General features: G+C 42.4%; 3 protein-coding genes and 1 long non-coding RNA gene across 9 annotated transcripts in view; 1 reads left to right on the top strand and 3 right to left on the bottom strand.

Annotated features, from left to right (window-relative positions):
• LOC108153305 (calcium-binding protein E63-1) overlaps positions 1-17,240 on the bottom strand; it is a 29,365-nt gene extending 12,125 nt beyond the window's left edge. Inside the window, exons 1-3 of one of the 6 annotated variants that reach the window (XM_017283213.2) lie at positions 17,071-17,240; positions 9,135-9,173; positions 9,019-9,058 (exon numbers count right to left, since the gene is read on the bottom strand). In XM_017283213.2, the coding sequence (XP_017138702.1) occupies positions 9,019-9,058; positions 9,135-9,173 (79 nt within the window). In that variant the 5' untranslated portion in view covers positions 17,071-17,240. The other 5 variants (XM_017283211.2, XM_017283216.2, XM_017283214.2 and 2 more) reach the window with 5 other exon arrangements.
• On the top strand, positions 12,331-15,367 carry LOC108153307. The gene is made up of 3 exons (XR_001774901.2): positions 12,331-13,680; positions 13,774-13,900; positions 13,967-15,367. It is a non-coding gene; the product is annotated as an uncharacterized LOC108153307 (long non-coding RNA).
• A 682-nt stretch (positions 17,241-17,922) lies between the features above and the next one.
• LOC108153489 (transmembrane protein 267) lies at positions 17,923-19,876 on the bottom strand. Its single transcript, XM_017283530.2, has 3 exons — positions 19,533-19,876; positions 18,927-19,336; positions 17,923-18,867 (listed from the first exon to the last, which is right to left on the bottom strand). The coding sequence occupies exons 2-3, from the start codon at positions 19,218-19,220 to the stop codon at positions 18,460-18,462; spliced, it is 702 nt and encodes a 233-aa protein (XP_017139019.1). The 5' UTR covers positions 19,221-19,336; positions 19,533-19,876; the 3' UTR covers positions 17,923-18,459.
• A 1,039-nt stretch (positions 19,877-20,915) lies between these two features.
• LOC108153403 (aldo-keto reductase family 1 member B1) lies at positions 20,916-22,373 on the bottom strand. Its single transcript, XM_017283396.2, has 6 exons — positions 22,262-22,373; positions 21,935-22,102; positions 21,696-21,868; positions 21,488-21,632; positions 21,227-21,424; positions 20,916-21,168 (listed from the first exon to the last, which is right to left on the bottom strand). The coding sequence occupies exons 1-6, from the start codon at positions 22,337-22,339 to the stop codon at positions 20,977-20,979; spliced, it is 954 nt and encodes a 317-aa protein (XP_017138885.1). The 5' UTR covers positions 22,340-22,373; the 3' UTR covers positions 20,916-20,976.
• Positions 22,374-22,396: the final 23 nt, after the last annotated feature.

The raw sequence follows: 22,396 nt of genomic DNA, 5'->3' as shown, positions 1-22,396 counted from the left end.
CTATCCCTATATCCTACATTCACTAGATATATATGTATGATTCTGGCACAGAATTAAGAAAAGTTTTTAATTGCAATATTAGCTTAGGACAAAGACCTTTCCTCTCGCTTAGAGCTCCCTGCTCTCTGCTTCGTGCTCCATGCTCCGTGCTCCGTGCTGCGTGTCCCTCATTTCAAGGCAAAGTGAAAGTGCGCTCAGGCAGAAAGTTTGCAATCTGTAAGTGTCGCACGGAACTAATTGAAGGGACAGCGCCAGGACCAGCATCCCGATGTCCCTGGGAGACTGCAATTTGAGTCGTTTTCCCCTGTTTGCTGCTGCATTTAAGCCATCAAACTTTGTCCTTAAAACACTTCTTGTTTGTCTAGCTCCTTGTTGTCTGTTTAGGTTTTCGGTCCGTTGTCCGTTGTCAATGAACTTGATAATTGCATTGCATTGCCCTCTGGGGGCTCTTTGGGGGTTTCCCATTCTCTTCCCACGGGTCTCATTTGGGGAGTGGAGTGTAATTGAGTTGGAAAAACAAACTTACTTGCCAACACTTCCACAAGCCAAGCCCACACACGACATGTAGGACATGGGACCCTAAATTGCACCTTCCACTGCACACTGGTTGTGCTGTAGTCGTAAATAACGCTTAAAAGTTAAAAGTAGAAACTTTACCAATCCACCCACACATACGAATATTGGCAGAAGATTTTCCAAGAGCTGGGCTGGTATGGGTGTGGGTATGGGTATGTGGCTGTATGCATAAACCAGAGTGGCCATGAATTGTGGTTTATAGTGGCTAGAAAGCCGTTTATTCGGCGGAAATGCCGCTGATGGTGGTCTCATCTTGGAATTCGTTCAAGGTTATGGTTCATACAGATATTATATGTAATTTATTGCCATGTAACCTTTCAGATTATAGCCCAAATAACCTTTGGAATCTTTCTGGTTCAGTGCTACCAAACTGTGGGGCCGTGACCTTGATTGAATCTCTGCAGAAGCGGAAGTTTTCTTTTTTGCCTTTTGCCTACATTTGCTCTGGTTTATGGTCTGGATTTTCATCTTGCATTGCGAATTTCAATATCTATTTATAGCCTGCCCTGCCTGACAGTAAACCCTGTTAATCCCCTTTCATGTCGGCACAAGAATTAAATTATTCGAAACAAAGGGCCATGCTTGAACATTTCGCGCGCGCTTTCCAACACTTCAAACGTGTCAATTTGAAGAGGACGTATGTAGGTGTTCGAGTTCCTCTATTTGTCACACACACGCGAACATTCCCGCCCTCCAGAATGGGGTAGCGTGTGTACTTGAGGGTGTTAAAGAGCCGAACAGAGCCCTGAATGTTGGGAATATACATACTATGGGTAGTATCTTGTAAAGTTGGTCACAGAAGACACACAGGCACTGACCGCCATCATTAATGTGTTCTTCCGCTCGGAGAACAACAGTCGCGAGAATTATGAAGAAGGGGGCTCCCTGTCGAATCATAAGAAAATGTAATGAACATATAAAACAATAATAGACTTGGTTGCTGTGTCCCACCGATAAGATATTCTATGGTAATTCCCAACAAATCACCACAAAAAAAAAACACCAAACAAATATGAAGAAGAAAAGAGTACAGCTTCGGTGGTCGAATACTTTGATACCCTGGCAGATCGACAATTGATTTGATTTTTAGATGCGATTAAGCTCTAGCAAGGCACTTGAGAGTACAGACTGTACAGAGCTTTGAAGAACATTTGAATATGTTATGGGGATCGATAGGCTTAATTAAGCAATTAGTTAGCGTACGTAACAAAAGATACTTCATTCTTAACACCTTCTGGAAGCGTATCGCAATAACAAACACACAAAATTATCGTGTTGATTAGATTGGCAATGCCACTCGTGTTTTTTTTTGTATTTGTGTTTGTATTTGTATTTGAGTTTGTCTTTGTGTGTGGGCGGACGGACGGGCGACGGTGATTTGGCATGACACACGACTCTTTGTTGCCCTGCTCCCTGTTGCCATTTCCATTCCCCTTCCCACCCTTCGCCTGCTCGCCTGCTCCAATTTGTTTAAACATTGTGCACATGCATATACATAGTATAGATTTCCAGTGATAATTTTTTGGCATGTCCACAACATCATGTGCTCTGTTAGCACTTCCATAGAAATGTGCGAACACACGGCCCGGAGATAATTGCATTAGCAAAAAACTAGAGTAGCTAACGGGCAAAAGCTGGGAATATGCGATCTGCTGCAGGACGATTGCATCACCGTATTATATATTATAGACTTGTGCTATTGATTTGTGCTGACAGATAAGTAGCGAAGTACCGAGCTCCCCCACGTATAGCATTTAAATACCCATAAAAGTACACATACGATCAAAAAAAGTAAATATTTAACAACTTTGAAGTGTGAAAATATCTTAAAATGTAATTAGGGTGAAAGTATTTTTAGGAATAAAACATTTACGGTGTGTATTTAACAAATAACAAATATTGAAGTAGGTATTAAAGAATCGAAACGGATGTCCATACTTAGCTCACCTCGCACTTGACTTGCGATTTCTTTGTGATCCATTTCTGTAGCTCTAGGTTCTTCTTTCCGTTTTATATAGCAGTTCTATATGGTATTTATAGATTTAGCGTGCCTCTGGACGCCCGTTTATTTGTACGATTATCTGGCTGTTAAGATGTTCTCTCGTTTTGCTCTTTGGCAATTATTACTTTTACTTTTTGCGGATGTTTGTGTACTTTTTGTTGTGTGTCTTTTCCCTGCCGTTCAATGGGGCATGGAGGGTATGAGTAATGTTCGCGATTTGTTTATCCACTTTCAAAAGTTCTCAAAGATTTCACTTCAAAAATAGCAAATAATGGGTATGATTATTGTTGATCTTGGCAGAGCAGCGTATAAACGATTATAATTAACCCGATTCGGCATGGATTTCTTTTTGGAAATCCTCCTATCAAAACCCCCATCTCGTAGTAGTATTAATTGAAATTAATTACACAACTGAGGTCTGATGACTGATTGAGGTCAAATGCCAATGTGTTGTTTGGCCTCAGGGTCAGGTTTCTCCTTCTTTGACCTCTCCGCGTCACACACTTGACGGCTTTCATCAAATGTCATTTGTGGAGTTTCCTCGCACTTGATATGTGTATTGCCTTGCTGACAATTTCTCTTAAGGCCAATAAATATGGCGTGGAATATTGGCATTCTATAGTTTGGTGGTGAGAATGAATGCTTAACATTCTTTTGGCTATACAGCTTTAACAGCTTTAAAATGTTTATCAGATGGGGAAACTCATTTGTCTTATCAAATTTCCAAGCGAATAGCTCTGACCTGACTCATATCTGTCCTGCCCCAATAGAATGCCAATTGCAAATGGAAAGTCTTTTGCAGTTGCAACTATTGTTACCACAAGTGACATAACAGACTCCGTCTGGGGTCTTGCAGCAGTCCTTTCGAACCAGACCCAGACCCAGACACAGGCACTGGCACAGACACAGAGTAGGGCTTGGACTTTAAGCCCATTCAGACACAGGACAGTGTGAAACCAATCAAAACTTTGGCTAACATTATCTCTCCGATTACCATATAACTTGTGAAATTACGCCGCTCTGCCAAGAGGTTCACTGCCCGGAATCTTAACTTCGGAGCTGATAGCCGGATAGTGGAGATAGCGATAGGTTGGTTGTTAGTTGGGGACTAGACCACAGAGTGGGGACTCGGACTTTCCGTCGCGTCTTCTGTTGGCAATCGCGTCGACTTCGAAACTGAACTGAACGGCACCCAGCGGAACCTCATGAATGGCAGGCAGGCAGGCAGACAGGGCAACATTGGCAGCAGCTTCGGGTGGGTGGTGGTTGGCTCCATGATAGGCCCCCCATTCGGTTCTGGTGCCGTTAGATGGCGCCTCGTGTTCGTATGGCTTCGGGTTCGAGTCAGTTCGGTTCAGGTCGGTTCGGTTTGTGGCTTCGTCGCAATTTCATTCAACAAATCTGTTTTGTTTTTGTTGCTGCTTCTGTTTTCATAACGTTCTTCTTCACACGAAGAGAGCCACACAGACGGAGACGGAGAGCGAGAGTCACTTGCACTGCACTCTTTCCCCTCAGGTCCACCTCCCCTCCTCACAGCGATGTCAGTGCGAAAGTAAAGCGCATTCACGTGATAAGTTTCGCGTGTTTTTTGGCGTTTTATTTTTCGCGCTATTTCTCAAGGACTTTTCGGGGCTTTTTGTGGATGAAATGCGAGTATCATAAGTGTTCAAAGGAACATTAATTGTGGTTTTTCTGATGCCAACAGAAAGTAAGTAAATTTGGGATATTATTCCAAATGTACACACATACATATATATGTACATATATAATTTGTCTGTAAGCGTACACATTATTTGCATCTAAATAAATTTTAAGACTTTCCACACACACACACATCGCCCAAATCATTGCCTCTAAAAGACTACCACAGACACCCTGTACATAGTTAAGCCCCTTGCACAACATCCTACAAGGAAAAGGCCTTCACGTAACCTTGGCAGAAAAAACAAAAACAAGAAGAACAGGAATGCATTTTGTGCAGCATGCAACGGGAAGCAGGCACGATTCGCCTCTCCTTCTCGTTCTCTCTCTCTCTCTATGTTGGAGGGGTAAGCAAAGCTCTCTCTGGACTGGAACCGCTGAAGTCTCTCTTGCATTACCATCTATCTCCCTTCCTCACACAGGCGGAATAAAAACCGTTTGTTTGGCTCAGCGAATATGTGGAACAAAACAAATTGACGAAAAACGGCACGGCTCTTTGCCCGGGCGTAAGTGTTTGTGTGTGTTGCTATCGGAGGCGGCATCTGAGAGCGGGAGAGCGGGAGGGAGGACAGCAAGGCGCAAAATACGTAAGTCGTTTATGCAACGATTTCATTGGATTTTACGTAATTCACAATTAACTCGAGATTCCAAATGGATTTACGCGGGATTCGATTCCAATTATCGGCTAATTAAAAGAGTTCCCGTGCGCCTCTACAATGGTGGATTCAGAAAGAAACGTACTTGGGGTTTTTCTACCCTTTGGAAAAAATGAGCTGTAATCCGTTAACAGACTCCTGTCCGCCCATGTCTTTGTTGCATCCTTGATTGAGCGCATCCTTAGTTCGTTCAACCCCAATCCCCAATGCAAACCAACTTTTTAATGAAAATGAATTGCCTAAAGTTTGAGAACATAACAGAACAAGAGAATGCAAGCCAAAAACCAAACAATCAACCATTTCCGCACAGAGTTCTCAATATGTGAAGCTCTGTTTCAGGGTCAAACACGAACTACGACGCAAAAAAACTTTCCCAGACCAGATTAAGGCGTAAATCGTATTTGGAATAATGTACGGTAGAGGGCTCCCACACCAAACATACCCCACGAACGCCTACGACACCCGAATAATGAGGTCACGTGCCGAGACCAGAGGGCACGCCACCCACGGCGGTCGCCAGCAGTCTAATATCGGTTTGGCTGCCGGATTTTAATGCTTAATAACAGTCACAATCCTTAACTCTCTCTATCGTTCGCCTTGCTCTTCGATTTTCAGGCTTTAAGTGTGCAAAAATGCACCATAAATTTGATTTTTACGATGCGATGGCCATTTAGAGATGCGTTTTCACTTAACCATTTTTTTATGGGGCTGTCAAGAGCTTCGGCGCTATCCATGTGCACAGAGAGATCCGACTTCATGGGAGTGCAGCTGCTGCTACAAGGACCATCATTAATATTCAGAAATCAATCCGAGGGCCGCCGCTGCCATCATCAAAATATTTCAAATCCAAAACGTGCCGAGTGGAATATACGATGCCAAAAAAGCGGGATTGGTTGCAATATACGCAATATATAGCAGGAGTGCAATGGAGCGAGACTGCAAAGGACCAGAATATTTGGAGTACTGCATAGTCACGCACATACATTCCTTCAAACGGAATTACTGGCTTCGTCTTGTTTTAATATTGAATCCATTTACGTGACCAAATTAGCCCACTTGTTTAAACATTTTTCCTTAAATTAATATACGATTATTCCAAAATTAACTTCTAATGGAAATTGCTGAACGAAAGCTCTTTTATGGAGAAGGTGTTCCCCTTCACGATCGATCGAAAGCTTTAAGCTTAGGGCAGCAGGATCCACGTTTCATGGTAACGCGTGAGATGGAAACTTTAAAACCACTGAACGGTCTCATTTTTCACTTTTTCGTTTTTCCCGCTTCTCCATTCTCTGTTTTTTTTCCGGCTAATTGCGGTGCCGTTCATAACGCCGCTCGAGTGTCAAGCTGAGAATTTTGTGGCATAGGAATAAAAAACCGTCAGCGTGGCGCAACCATAAATCAAGATGCAGGCGTGTCGCATCCAAAAAAAAAACAAAGAAATAAAAAAAAAAACGTTGAATATTGTAGCGGCCCCTGTCTGTCAGCTTTCATCAGCGGGGAAAGTGGCAACAAATTAACTGCCAGGCCCAACGCCCACCGCCCACTTGCCAAACACACATGCACAGACACGCACAAACACGCACGCGAACAGAGATAGATTGTCGAGCGATAAGTGCCAGGGCAATAGAGGGAGAGAAACATACGTGGCTGGTGACAAACGTTTAATTAGTTTTACAAGTGTGTCGACAAATTGGCACGTCCTCTGTCTCTCGAAGTGGATTTGTTGTCACTCTTTTGACAAATTAGCAATTTTCGGCTGTGCTGTAATCAACACAATCGGGGGTATGGTATCGATAGCACGCCACCGATAACATGTCTAAAGTTCGCTTTCAAATTTACGGCATGCGGCACACCGGACACGGGCACGGGACACGGCCCTCGGCACACGTCCCGAAATGCTTTTGGCCAATACTCACACTTATCATCTTTGCTCATATTTCCAATAGACGCTAATTTGGCAGCGTTCAGTGATCGTGTTTCCAATGGAGATTTGATGGATGGGACGGCTGCGATCAATCAAGGCTGGAGAGTGGAGAGACACGCGGAACGGACACTTCTAACCGCTACATAGGCTGGGAATATTCTGTTAGGGCCCGAAATGCTGCACGAACGCCAACGCTTACCGCTTGCCGCACGATTTATCTACGAAAACTCCAAGATAATGACTGAAATGAACCACTTTTGCTAGGGTTCCCTCCTCTCTTTATATCTGGGTGTGGGTTGGCCTGGCCCCTGTCTGTGGTACTATATTGTATTATATTTCATTTCAGATAACTCGGTTATCAGTTATCAGCTGATGGCAGCACCCAAATCTGGGCAGGGGGCCTCGTTGAGATGGGGTCTGGGATGGGTTCTGGAATGGGAATGGGCCAAGCAGTTGTCTGACTGTTCATTAAGTACAACTCTATATGGCGTAATCCACTAATATGTACACTATTTGCTCTCAGTTATTATTATTATTACTGTTCTTATTTGTGTTCTTATCGCGATTTCTGTGTTGTCAGATTGTTGAAAGGCAGACAACACTTTGAGTGGGGCCTTAGCCTCAAAAAATAACGTTGAATGAGCTTGTCTTGGGCTTTAGAGGAGACAGTAGATGAGTGCTTCTGATTTATTCTGCATATACATATGTTTGTATCTTTTGCTTCCCAAAAGATTCCCTCGAATTTTCCAATGGGTACTAAAATATCAATTAAACATTTCATAGTATGATTGATAAATAAATATTATTAATGAACAGGTGATAATATTTACTACCAAACGGATATGAAGGGGCTATGCTGGAGTTTATAGAGATAAAATGATACTACGTATATACTAGTAAGTATGGGCTGAACTCATTTCAATTGTCAAATATTGCCAAATCGCAGAACCACTTCTCCTAAGCTGCGTACTTTGAGAATCGCATAGAAGAGCGCGTAGAACTTTTGATCTAAGTTTCGGTAGTTTCGGTGCCACTTTGGCGTACGAGTATGTATAAAGGTTATACCTTCCCCTATAGTGCTAACATATCTCAGATTTAAATAGAATAAATCCCATAAGACCCAGCACTTCAGTGAGTCACTCCAGCCACCGGTTCCCTCTTTCGCGCAAATATTTGCTGGATATTAACAGTCTGACAGGGCCATGTCATGTGAAAGTGTCCGAAGAGATTTCAATATGATAAGTTCTGCTCAAGACACATTTGCCTGTCAGCCAAGAAATGTGTCACTTGGCTGATGGATGGGCTGATGCTGATCCCACAGTTGGCCAGAAATCAAGAGCGTCTTATCTGATCCAAACACTTTTCGAGGTAAATCTCCATAGCCATGAGAGCGTGGTTCATTTCGCATAATGTTGTTAGTTGTGGCTGTGTGGCAAGTATCTGCATCTCTGCTGTCTACATATATTCATGATAGTCGATTTTTATTTCCCCGCTAATTGGGCACGTGATTTGTGGGTGTCAGCTATCTCTTGCTCTGCCTCGCCTTCTGCCTCACCTTCATTGGTATTTGTGGCTACCTCCATTCGTACTCGTATCTGGCCCAAAAAGAAGGAGGCGCGTTAATTAAATTTCAACTCGATTATGGCTATCGTGATTAGATTATAGCCGCATTTCTACAGTCATTGTTTTGTTGTTTGTTGAAAGCGGAAAAGTAATAAAAATACCTCAAACAGTGCCCCAGTATACTCGTAATATCCATCTATCTTAAAGTGCCAGTGGACCTGTCCGAGCGGCAGCTAAAATTAGTTGGCTGCACACTTAAAATTATATTTTTAGCAAAACACAAAACATGACAAAGGCGGTCAGCATTTTGGCCAGTCTAAATTTGAACAGATCATTGCAGTCCGATGTACTGTAAAAAGATTGCGTATACGCGGAGTGGGCCTATCCCGAAATGTGTAGTCCCCTTGAGGGTCGAACAGAAGATGGCTTCCTCCCAGATAATACTCGTACACTTGCTGTTTTTATCCACAGATCAATTATAATCTGATGAAACCTCAATTCTGCTCGACAGCTTACCTGAATATCAGACAGAGGTCACTGCTCTACTCTCTTTGTTTGCACAGAAATATTTCATTTTGTTGATTTTTGTGACTTACCTGTTATTTCCACCTCTGTAAATGGTTTCTTTTTGACAGACTGCAAAACGAGAGTGAAAATCAAATAGATTAAAACCTGAATTTTAGCAGAATTTTCTGGTTTTTGTTGTACTTACCTTGGTGGCTCGTTTGCCCAGCAGAGCTGTTCCCAGCATCTGAAAAAATAGACATAAAAGAATACAGATTAAATATACATACATACTAGGTACATATAAAATACAGTCAAGAGAAAATGTTAGTCGGGGTGTGCAGAAAAAGCATTGCATATTTTTGAGCTGAAGCTTCGCCGTTGATGGACGATGGGGGAGGTACGGAATGGGGCAGATGACGATAAAGGCAGATACACAATTGTATTTTTCTTTTACATCTTGTCTTAATAGACTAATGTCTGGCCCGACTGACGTTTTATTTTTGACATTTTGTCTATTACGCTGTTATTTTAGCACCCATTCTATTTTAATTCGATTTGGGATCGAGGTATTCCCAGCATTCGGGCAACAAAGAGCCCAGAGAAATGAAAATGCAGTCAATTGTCACCTCAAATAACAATCTCGAAGCGAAGATTCCTTGATGGGATTAGATATTTATAAGTTAATTAATTGAGGGGAATGTGTTTGTGATTTTCCATTGTTTTTCCTCGCGCAAAACCAAATCCAATTACGTCGTCAGTTGAAAGTATTTCAGCAATTTTTGATTAATTACGAAATTGCACAACGAGAGTGCTAAAAATATACATACATATACATTTACGAAAATACTAAGTATATAATTCAATATCAGATTTAAATATGAAAGAGTTTCATCCACGGTACATTGAAAATTCGCATTTCTTTTTGCCCCAGTGAAATGAGACGAAAATCGATTAGCGCTTAATTCAATCATGTCCGAATTTGTTTATTTTGTGTCACGTTTTATTTTGTTTTCAATTTTGTATTTATTTCAAGAGAATTTAAGGTGCAGAAATATCAATTAGTAAGTCATTTTGGGGGAAAATGGAAGTGGTATTTCTGGCTTTTTCTCTATGGGTATGAAAATATTTCCTTTTATCGTTCGGTATTAAAATTGAATTGTCTGAACAATGAGAAGAATAACCTTATTATAATTAAATAAATCTAATTCAGACCAACATATGTACATATAGTACATACATACATGGTAATTGTAATGCAGCAGATGCTCTCATGGCTCGAACGGCAGTTCTGTAAAGCCTTGACCTAGGTTAGTTATCTCCGAGAGGCCAATCAGTTGGTCAAAGACCGATCCAGGCATTGCTCACGTGCCAAGTGGCATAAAATGAAAACAAATTAATAAATTTACACAAAGACTGACATGTTTAATGCTCGCTTAAGTTTAATAGCATTTTTCGTTGACACTTTTCCACTAAAATGTACCTGCTTGAATTTGATCGTATTAAAGATGTACGATTCTGCGAGTATAAACAGTTTTTTAATGCGAATATTATGCCTTGCCAAAAGCATAAATTTTCGTCTGGTTTGTCAAAATATATTATGGAATTTTGATAGACTTGGTAGCCCTGAATGAAAATATCTACTTATAAATATTTCCACGCTTAGTGCGCACATCATAATTTGTTGGATGAATTTCAAATATACAAATCGCCAGAGTAAAGAAAAGTTAATAATCGCCAGTGTTTAGATTACGTATATACATATATAGAATCCGATAAACAATGGACTTTTTAATGCCGCAAAACAGCACCGAAACGCATTTTGGATGCCTAGAGACTTGCACATCAAGAAGCAATTATGGGCCATTTTCTATGTCATAATGAATCCCGGACTCTAGACTCCGCCACGACACGAACACGAAAAGCCAATTTGCCAACGGCACATGTAGATATATATATATATATATATGAATATATGAATATATATACATATACGTACGAGTTTATCTCATAGATGTATGGCTGTTTGTGCACTTTAATGATGTGTTCTCGCTACTATGTTATTGGCTGCGACAGAGACGCGTTTTATGGCCCGGCCTCCTTGGGGGAAATGGTCCGTAATGCTGTCGAACGACTTGAGCGGCGTTTATCGCTGGCAAGATTTTAGTTTTCCCCATTTAATGGTTGCTCACATTTAAAACAATTGACTATTACGGAGAAAGGTGCAACTTTGTTGGCTTGAAACTTGAGCTTTGTCCCCAGAATGCGCTGAGAGATACTAAGATACCTGAAGATGACACTTAAAGTGCATATTTAATAATAAATATAACTTAATGAGCAACTCAATCAAAAAATAACAAATGACCCTGATAAACAAATTAACGAATTGTAGTACAAATATTGTTTTTAAAATGTATTTATAGATACCGCGAAGATTGGGTGATGGGGGGGGGAGAGCAACAAATATTAATATTTGCCCATAACAAAAGAAATAAACAGATTGTGTATGCCATGGGAGGCAGCTTTAGTGCCTGCCAGACGGAGAACGAAAGTTTGTTGCCTTCATGGAATAGCGATTAAGCAAATATTTAGACAAATGCGAGTCAAATTGGGTTGAGTGGAGATCGGTTCGGTGTGGTGTGGTATGAAGTATCGGAATGAATGAATGTGTCTCCAAGGTTCAAGGGTCTGTCTCTCCCTGGGTGCAGCACTCACCTTCAGCTGATGACGTAGTCCACTCATTGGGCTCATTTAATATTCAATATTGATGATACCGGAGATGAGGATAAGCAAAGCGTACAGCAAATGAGGAGATGCCTCAACAAGTGATTGCTAGGTGCCGGTGGGGTAGAAAGGGGGCCGCTTTTGGCCTAGTTTCTGTGTTGGTTATTTATCGCTATATTTACAAGCACTTAAATGGACTTTAAATATTGTATGTATATGTTCGATTGGCGGCACTTTTACACCTTTTTACGTATTCTGATTTACTTTGCAACTGAATCCCAAGAATGTCTGATAACTGGGGCATTTAAAGTATGAATAAATCAAATTCTTTTTCTATTATTTATGGTTTGTTTTTTGCTCAATAAATATATATTGTCGTTAGAGAATTTTTCGGTTTCGGTGCGCGCGCGATATGTCGACGATCGTCTCGCCGCGGAATCCCAAACAATATTGAACAGTTTGCTCGAAAAGCTGCCAAAAAGTGAACAGCGAAAACCAAAATGTTGTCGAAACAGCAGTTTGGAGAGAGCCGGAGATCTCTCTGCCTCTCTCGAAAATCTTACGGCGCAGGAATTAAGAAATCTCGCCTCGTTCTGGGGATTTCAGAAAAGATGCAGAGAGAGAACCAGGAAGAAAGAGGTACGAAGGAGAGAAAGTGCGGTAAGCAAACCAATTATAAATACTATGTATCTTAGAAAACATTTCAGAAGCTGGAAAGTTGTAGCAAGGCAGCCCGCAAGTTCGCCTTAAATAGACATTGCTTAAGTGGGGTTTTTGGTAAACCTTTAATTATTTAGTTTAGACTTTTGAAGCTGGTACAAGTAAATGAATTACATTAATCAATTACTTCAAGTATTTTCTGACAGTATACATGAGTACCATTAATCTGATATAACCTGAACTATCTGGCAGCTCTCTGAATTGGCTTCACACCATGTGAAGTTGGCTGCGCTTAATAGCTTTATGACAGATTTTACTCACTGACTAAGTGCAAAAAGGGAGACAGTCTTATGGGAAAAGCATGCAGTGAGAGCGAGAGAGATACATGCTTCAGCTTGGGTTTCCGGTGAAGCTGGGAACAGCGCTGCACGAGAAATTATCGTTTTTTACACATTTCAGATCCAATTTGGCTGTCAAATAAATAAGGCAATACAATTAACTTCCCAGTCATTCCCAGCCATCAGTTCTCAAGAACAAAAAATGTTCTGATATATGTATAGTAGTAAGTCTGTCCAAAGTCGACGATATGTCTGGCCATCTTTTGCAGAGTGAATGTTTCTTTGTAAAGTTTTCCTATTGTTGTGCATTTGGTCTTTTATATGTGTAAGTACGCAATTAGAAGGCAGATGTGAACAAATTTAAGCTCTTTTCCAGGTGAGTCTCTAAATGTCATTTAAAAGCAGGCATCATGCGGACTAAGATAGTGGATAGTGAATAAGAGATTAGGGGGATTTTTGCAAGTCGACTAAATGCAATTTGGCGACAAATCGCAAATTTGCCCAAAGAGCAATCCACCTGATCTCCCTGGCTCCCTATTCACCTGGGATCCCTTACACAATTGACTGGGACGATGGAGTCAGTCTCAGAAAATTTCTCAGGCATCGATTAGGAAATGTTTTCTGAGCTTAACTAAGCTAATCCTCACACTGGACTAACTGTGAGCGAATTTGGAGCACCTGTAGCACCTAGAAGAGGGTGCAAGGAATACTGCCGATACTCCTCCTCAGTCGGAGACAGCTCGAAGGTCTGGCTGGCAAAGGGAAGAGACAGTGCCCCTAAAGCTCGGCAAACGATTTACGCTTACCAAGAAGCAACAGGCCATCTTCCAAAAAGTCAAAGTATGTTTAGGATATGACAAGGATGATAATGCAGAAGCGCTGAAGTCATTGGAAGTAGATCAGAGTCTAGTGTCCGTGCTGCACCAGTTGACCATCAGCATATCAGATGCAATCAATGAGGGTCTACATAAAAGGGTTGTATATCAGCGCTTTGAATGGTTCAAGCTCTTGTGAAGAATCGCAGGAAAACATGTAAGTAGGAGTAGAGCGTGCGTGCGTGCTTTGTTGCCAAGAAAACTGCAATCCGTGATTGGTTATTTATTATTCTATTATACCTAATCATAGCTGGCATACTCCTGCTCCTCCTGCTTCGAGCAGGGGAACTGGGACCCCTGGGAACTGGCAAGTGACATAGTGGGCGGTACGGTGATGGTCGCCATGAGCTACGACAGAGCTACTGTAGAATTATTAGGTAAGTACTGTCACAGTCCCTTCATCTCTTAATTCTATATATATACATTTTTTGTATAAATTTAAGGATGTTAATTGACGGGCTCCGTCGCCACGGAAACTTATTTGCGATTTATGCCGTCATTGCCGTCATTTGGCCAATTACGAAGTCTTGTCGTAGAAGACTATTTGCTGCATGAGTTATCGGAATTCATGTACAACGGAGGGAGACCCCACAGTGGAAGAGGAAGGATTAAATATTGACTAAGATATGTACTCCGGCTATGAAAACTATGAACGTCCCTCCTGATCAAATGGGCAAATACTCGTATGTCGCATTCTATGATCGTTTTGGTGAAACTTTGTACTCTATGGTTCTTGGAATTTGTGTACAAGAGGGAGTGGGATCAGAAGAATGTAGGGCCAATTTAGAAAAGGAAGGCCGCAGATGAACTATTAGCCAATTTAGAAACAAAGAGAAAGAACAGAGGAGTTACATATATGCCAATTTAGAAGCACGAGAAATGCTGATTTCCAGGAGGAGGTCACAGACGAATTAATGAAAACAGAGCAAAATTCTGACTGCTGCACTGGAAAAGGCTGACGACGGCCGGAAGAGAGCAACAAATATTAATATTTGCCCATAACAAAAGAAATAAACAGATTGTGTATGCCAGGGGAGGCAGCTTTAGTGCCTGCCAGACGGAGAACGAAAGTTTGTTGCCTTCATGGAATAGCGATTAAGCAAATATTTAGACAAATGCGAGTGAAATGGGTTTGAGTGGAGATCGGTTCGGTGTGGTGTGGTATGAAGTATCGGAATGAATGGGTATCCAAGGTTCAAGGGTCTCTCTCCCTGGGTGCAGCACTCACCTTCAGCTGATGACGTAGTCCACTCATTGGGCTCATTTAATATTCAATATTGATGATACCGGAGATGAGGATAAGCAAAGCGTACAGCAAATGAGGAGATGCCTCAACAAGTGATTGCTAGGTGCCGGTGGGGTAGAAAGGGGGCCGCTTTTGGCCTAGTTTCTGTGTTGGTTATTTATCGCTATATTTACAAGCACTTAAATGGACTTTAAATATTGTATGTATATGTTCGATTGGCGGCACTTTTACACTTTTTAACGTATTCTGATTTACTTTGCAACTGAATCCCAAGAATGTCTGATAACTGGAGCATTTATAGTATGAATAATAGTAGATAAATCAAATTCTTTTTCTATTATTTATGGTTTGTTTTTTGCTCAATAAATGGATATTGTCGTTAGAGAATTTTTCGGTTTCGGTGCGCGCGCGATCTGTCGACGATCGTCTCGCCGCGGAATCCCAAACAATATTGAACAGTTTGCTCGAAAAGCTGCCAAAAAGTGAACAGCGAAAACCAAAATGTTGTCGAAACAGCAGTTTGGAGAGAGCCGGAGATCTCTCTGCCTCTCTCGGAGATCTTACGGCGCAGGAATTAAGAAATCTCGCCTCGTTCTGGGATTGCCATTTTGTTAATTTTAATTTTTTGATTTATTTTCGCCGATTTCTTAGTCTGTTCTCGCTCTTTGTCAACAAGCTTAGCCGGCATCGCATTTAGATCTTGTGACGAGGCGAATTTTGTGTTCGTTTGTGAATCTAAAGAAATACATGTTCCATCAGATATTGCAGATTTCTAAAAAATGTATTGGCAAACATGTTTACTTATATTTTTTCCATGGAGCAGAATTTGGCGAGCAGAAATCTAGTTATGTATATTGAAAATCATCGGCATTTTGATAGCACTCACAAGAGCATTTTATAAACGGGGAAGGCAGGTAGGCAAGTAGGCAGGCAGACGACAAAGGTTATATTTAGTCAGACGCACAGACTCGAGTCATTCAACCCGGTTGCACAGAACAGAGGCAGCGGAATTGCAAGTGCGTTAGTGTGCCACACTGCGTATGTGTTATTTTTAACGATTGACACACACCCCGCCCGGTGGGGGTATGGTGGTGTGTGGGCATGTAGGCTGCCTCCCCAAGAAACTTGGCATCGGCAACACAGTCCCAGGGAATCTTTGATAATTTTAATTAGGCAGCTGTCGTGGACCGTTCAGGCGATGCAGGTAAGGCGTCTAAAAATTACACATTGCTCACACGCAGGGTTGGGGTGGTGGGGTTCTTCTCTTGCATTGAAGATGAAATTGCAGGGACCTCCAACACCTCCAACACCAAGTACAGCTCAATAGGCGCGAATGCCACGCCTTTGTGTGATGTTAAGAGCCAAACCAGCATCAATCATGAGGAGCCCACCCCTCCGTGTTTCATTTGTGATTTATTTTTGTATGCTGTATTTTTCTGGGCTTTTGTTCGGTTACAAAATATTGTTCGTTATCGATCATTGGGGCTATCAGTGAATGACTTTCCCTCAATGAAATGACACTTCCTCCATTTGCAAGAGCAGTTTCGATGGTATCTAACCGGAGAAAACCAGAACCCGATTCGGTTAGAGGGTTTAACATCCCATTATCAGTTCATAAAATCATCAGACAGAACTCATTCGAGGATTTTCGAATAGCTTATTTATTTAATAAACATTTTTCGGCAAATACGAGCATATATGTATTATGTGTATTAAATTTGCCACGCGTTGATCAGAGGAAAGTGAATTTCCCGCATAAAAATGAAGCAAGCAAATTATGATGAGAAATCGTTTTGCTCTTTAGATTTCCAATGTAAATATTTACAGTGTTTATTTTTAAACCATATATTGTATACATATGTAGGTATATCTTTCTATACCCCGTACAAGCTATGATCGTGCCAGATAAGTATTATGAAACTTTGCCAGTTCACAAACGCAATATTTCAGATCCAATAGAACTCGTGATTTTCCTGGGAACCATTACATTGATTTTGAGATTTAACGGGCTGTTAATGGCTCTGGGAACGCTTGAGCGATGTTTAGCAAGCTGGAAATGTCACACTTTATTCTGGCCTTAATGGCGGGGTAGTGATATCACCGGAGCAGCCCCATAGAGAGATGTACGAAATTCAAACGAATCGCTGTTGCTGCCAAACGAAGCATGAAAAGCATTCAAGGTCAAAAGGCAGCTGGAGGAGCGTTGGGGTATAACAAAGCAATATACATAGGGGCTATAACGGTTCTGGCAATGGCTGATGGCTATGGCTGCAGTCTACTCCTACAGTAACGCACACTTACAGCGAGCGGATTTGCACTGTTATCCTCTTGTTCCGCAATTTTGACCAACGCACAGTCCACACACGAGGTAGAGCGAGAAAGGAAGATAGAGAGCTCGAGTTTGAGAGAGGGACAGCTAGACACGCGACCCCTTTTCTGAGCTTTTCCCGTGTGTTGCCGCCTCGCAGACACTTTTTGTACTGCTCACAGATTTGCGGTTGTCTCTTCGGCTTGTCTCTCTCCACCATATACATACATATGTACGCCACACCACGCCACGCCACGCCATGCCACGCCAAAGCACATAAATAAAAGTCCACAAACGACACGATCCTAAACGAGATGATTTGCATGTCAAACAAATCTCTGATGTGGGTGCCAGAATTCTATTGTTTCTGCTACTGCTATTGCCACTGATATTCCGAAATTACCGTTGCGTGGGATTCGGAACTGGCAGTGCCGTGCATCCGCTCTGGTCATTGTCTTAATGTACACGCGTACACACATGTCATGTCAATTTAATCACTTATTTATTGCCCATGTTTTATACTGAAAGGCGTAGGAATATTTCGAAAACCCCCCTCTTTTGTATGCCTAATGGGAAGTTTTTAAATCGAATTTTGACTTATTTAGAATGGAGAACATTTAAAATTAAACTTTTTAAAAATAGCCACCGCGATGTGGAAGAATCAACGCAGTTGATTCCCAGCAGTTTTAGGAAAAATTAAATCAGTGCTATTTATGATGGTATTCCTTGGGAGAGAAGGCCATCCATTAGACCTTTTGCACTGGGCACGGGCCAATTTGTAAATGGCAACTAATTTGGCCCGCGAGAAACAAAAAAGAAAAAACTATGAGGTGAGCAGAAATCAATAGGATTAATGGTAGATTGTATTTGTATGCTGGCATGTTGGCCGTGATTCGAAGGCTGTTGAGACAGCACTTTAGTTTAAGGCAATTATTTGGATTTATTATACTTTCGGCTAGGATAGATTAAAATGGCTTAATACATAATACTATTTACTATAAGTAAGGCCTGCCTACGATATTGAGTCAAAGTTGGAAGTTGAAAAACTGATTTGTTGTGCGCTATGCTCGTTACACTAGTTTCACTATCAACTACATATCACAATTCGGATATTATCTGTGTTTAGAGTCTAGTAAAAACCTACGCTAGTTAATGGACAAAACTATCATATCGATTGGACGGGAATCACAGTTCCCAAAAGGTACTCGAATAAAACTAATTGTAGTATCTAAAATTGTGTCCTGTAGTGTGGAAGTAATTGGTATCTAGCTGATCCAATGTTAAAGCTAATCTAATGCGCTTGAAGCCTAAAAAGCATTTGCATTCACCATTTGATGATTTTGCAGTACGTTCTCGTATCACAAGGTAAATCGTTAATCCCCTTACACCTGCATGTAACGATAGTTGGCGTTCAAACAGACCGACCCTGACCCTGACCCGGATCCACCGCGATAATTGCATTCGCTTAATTTCACGTATTGCCCCAAAAAGTTTAGCACCAGGACACTGCGACAGATGGCGTGCAGACAGCCCAACAGATGAGGCGTCATGATCGTGATTATGATGTATGCAAGCTGCGGCACGCGATCCGTGTGTCCCATGGGACACAACCAGTAGCCGCGACGCACAGCGTCACGCGTGTGATGTGTGATGAAGGCACAGAGCAAGGCGCCCAGCAGTAGGCTGGTGCGGAAGTAGTTCAGGCACGCGGTGCATATGTAGAACAGCAACATGACCAGGATGATGCTGGAACAGTGCAGGAACGGACGACGCGACAGATTGGTGGCATCCTGCAATGAACATAGACAATCAATCAATCAAAGAGTATCCCCTTCGAACGGCTACTCACCTCCAGGTACAGCGAACGGGCCTCCACAAAGTGATCCAAGTCAATGAACGATGAAACTACGAAACAGGTGAAAATCAATATCCAGCCAAATAGTTGCGTGGTTCGCTCGTAGAATTGCATCGAAAAGGCGATGCCGGTGAGGGCGCCGATGGCGGCGTGCGTTGCATTGTCCGCCAGGGCCTTCAGCAGCGGATGCTGCGTCAGCTCCACGAAGTTGTCCCCCAGCAGGCACGTTACGGTCACCAAGGTTGTCAGCACAATTCGCATATAGACCATTATGTGGCAGTGGGGCATCGATTTTTGGAGTTGTTGCTGTTGTAGCCGCAGCCGGGAGTCGTTGCTCTACTTTGATTTTTGGGAGGAGGCTGTTGGACGGATTGAATGGAAGGCTCTGTCTACGAATATTTTTTCTGAAACATCGATGTTTTCCGATTACATTAGATTTACATTAAAAGCTCCGCCGGACAGTCCTTTTGGCCGTCGCAGGGCCAGAAGGCAGATATACAGCCTTTTTTCATGTCACTACCCTCCGCCTACCGCCTACCCTCCTCGCTGTCTAAGTCAATGGCTACGCTATGGCTGTCCAGAGTTGGCCAACAGGCTCACCTTTGTGTCATTTGCCCGCGAACGCTTGATGCTGTGACTTCTGCTTTCGATCTAGAGCACCAGCAGCGAATGTACGCACGAGTGCCCGAACGAGGCTGCGGCTCTGACCCGCCGTCTTGATCAATGTGCCCGGTGTTCCAGTCGAATGTGAGCACGTCAGAGCCAGCGGTTCCCCGCTGCACAGGACTTTCTTTTTGTCCGCCGCGTGTCTGGTGTTTGGCAAGCACCAAGTACAGCAGTCATCAGTCAGCAAACGAAATCGCGTACAAATGCCATTTTATTTTGCCAAGCAGGCCAGCAGTTACCAAAACCGTCCAAAAATCGTGTTTACCTCTTGCCTGGCCCTATTGATTTATTTATCGGATTTATCGATCAAATATACAGTCCGACCCTCAGAAATATACCAAAATATACCATCTCATTTTAAAAATATACCGTAAATATACTGACGAATTTATACATATTCCTCAATTTTGATATTCCGTCGAATATTATTAGCTAGATAGAACATTTAGCCCAGCACACATAGTTTCGTTCGATTAATGAATCAATTTTCTACTTGACTGGCTTATTTCAAATACTTGCTTCTATTGGATTTCGTCTAAAAAAAGGTTTTAGCCAAAAAGGTCAAACTAATAAAACGTAAGAAAACGTAGGTGAGTATGGAATGAATTGACATTGTTGGGCTGAAAATGGCGACATTGTGGCGAAGAAAATTGCCATCAGTGAATAAAAAAGAGACCAAGTCCCACCAAACTTGAGCGCCAAATCGAAATTGTTTGAAACTGAATGAGCGACAAGGATTTAAATGCAATCCATTGGTATAATGACTAATTAGCTAAATATATATAGCTTGAAGACAAAGTCTTCAAAAAACACTGCGAGGTGAGGTGCATACGAGTTCTGCAACTTGCCTTGGCTGTTTCTTCCTGTTGTCCATACCCCTTTTTATAGCCGATAAGAAATTCGTTTTGAATTGTTGTTGCTTGTTGTTTCGAACAGCTGCTTTTACCTTTATCCACCAGTCTGGCAGCGCTGTGAAAGCCACCGACTGATGAATGGTAGCACATCAGCTGATTGCAGGCGCCAAGAATGTGAAAATTAAACCAGAAATGTTTTGCCTAAATAGAATACATTATCATGGTGCTGGTGCGGTGTATTTGTTATTCACCAAACCAATCAGATTTCCTGCTCTTAAATGAATGCAAGCATGTGTGTGGACATGTGCCAGTGTGTCTGAAAGAACGGAATTTTCCATTCCATTTTGGTTTATTTCCAGAGTAATAAAGTAGTGTGGTATGAGAAAAGCTCTCTCTCGCAAGTTTAAAAAGATCATTTTAAAATGATAAGACCATAGCGTGTGTATATATGTATGTAAGTATATTGGTTATTATATCAATCTTTAAAAATTTTAATATCAACAATATTCATTCAATATTCAAGCTTAAAACTCAATATTGAAGGGATAATTCTTGTTCTTAATGGCATGCTCCATGGGAATGAGACGCTCGCCAGTGTTGTACGTGTCCAGGATGGCATGGTCAGCGGCATCCAATTTGAAATCGAAGACCTTGAAGTTCTCCTCAATGCGCTTCGGATTAGAGGACTTGGGCAGCGGCACAGTTCCAATTTCAATCTGTGGAAGGCAAAGAGTCAGAATCAACTGTGACACTGCTGGCTACAACAGTACGTACCAGATAGCGGAGCACCACCTGGGCCGTTGACTTCTTGTACTTGTCTCCAATGGCCTGCACCTTGGCGTCGTAGATGTAGTTGGGCGTCTTCTTGGCCGGATCGGGCCTGCCCAGCGGACAGTAGGCGGTGACCACAATGTCGTGCTGCTTGCACAAGGCAATCAGTTTCTTCTGGTTCAGTGCGGGGTGACATTCGATCTGTCCAGGAGTACATATGTGTTGATGAAAGTGTTATCCAACGCCCAACCGCAAGCAACTCACCTGATTGTGGATTGGCTTGATTTTGCAATTGGCCAGCAGGCGCGTCAGTTGCTCGGAATTGAAATTGGAAACGCCGATACTTTTGGTGAGGCCCAGCTCGACCAGCTTTTCCATGGCACGCCAGGTGTCCAGATAATCAATGTCGCTGTAATAAGAAAACTCCCGATAAGTGCCTACCTCTGGACTACATCTGATAACGATATCTCACTTGAGTTCGACCTCGCCCTTGGCATCTGTGGGCATCATTTCGCTGTCGCCGCGGTAGACGTAGGAGTAGGGCCAGTGCATCAGGTACAGGTCCACGTACTCCAGCCCAAAGTTCTGCAGGGTCTTGCGGCAAGCATACTCCACCCTCTCCGGCTCATGGAAGTGGCACCACAGCTAGAGAAAACGTCAGCGTCAGCTTGCATCACTGCACTGCACCCACCATATGCAAAGAATACCTACTTTTGTGGTGATGTGTATGTCCTCGCGCTTGATGACCCCCTCGGCTATCTTCTTGCTGACGGCCGCGCCCACCTCATTCTCGTTCTCATAGAAGAAGGCGGTGTCTATGTGTCGGTAGCCCACATCTATGGCATGCAGCGTAGCCCGCTCGCAATCGCCTCCCAACGACTGCCGGACAATTGGAAAGTCATTTTAAAGTGAGATATACAACAACAGCTGTACGCGTCTGGCATTTGAGCCGCCTTTCGACCGATAAGCATAATTATTGCCCTGATCGATAGCGAGACCTGATCCGTTGACGTGGGCTGGGCTGTCGTTTCCACTTACCGTGTAGGTTCCCAGTCCAATTGCTTGGATCTGGGTGCCGTTGTTGTGCTTAACGTACGGGATTTTTCCAGCAGACATTTCGGAAGCAGCGTTAGAATCGGAATGATTGCTTCCACAGCTTGCTTTAGAACGGGC

Source organism: Drosophila miranda, chromosome XR, assembly GCF_003369915.1.
Source record: "Drosophila miranda strain MSH22 chromosome XR, D.miranda_PacBio2.1, whole genome shotgun sequence".
NCBI lineage: Eukaryota > Metazoa > Arthropoda > Insecta > Diptera > Drosophilidae > Drosophila > Drosophila miranda.
Note: the sequence above shows the minus strand (reverse complement) of the source record. Positions and strands in the feature narration are given on the sequence as shown.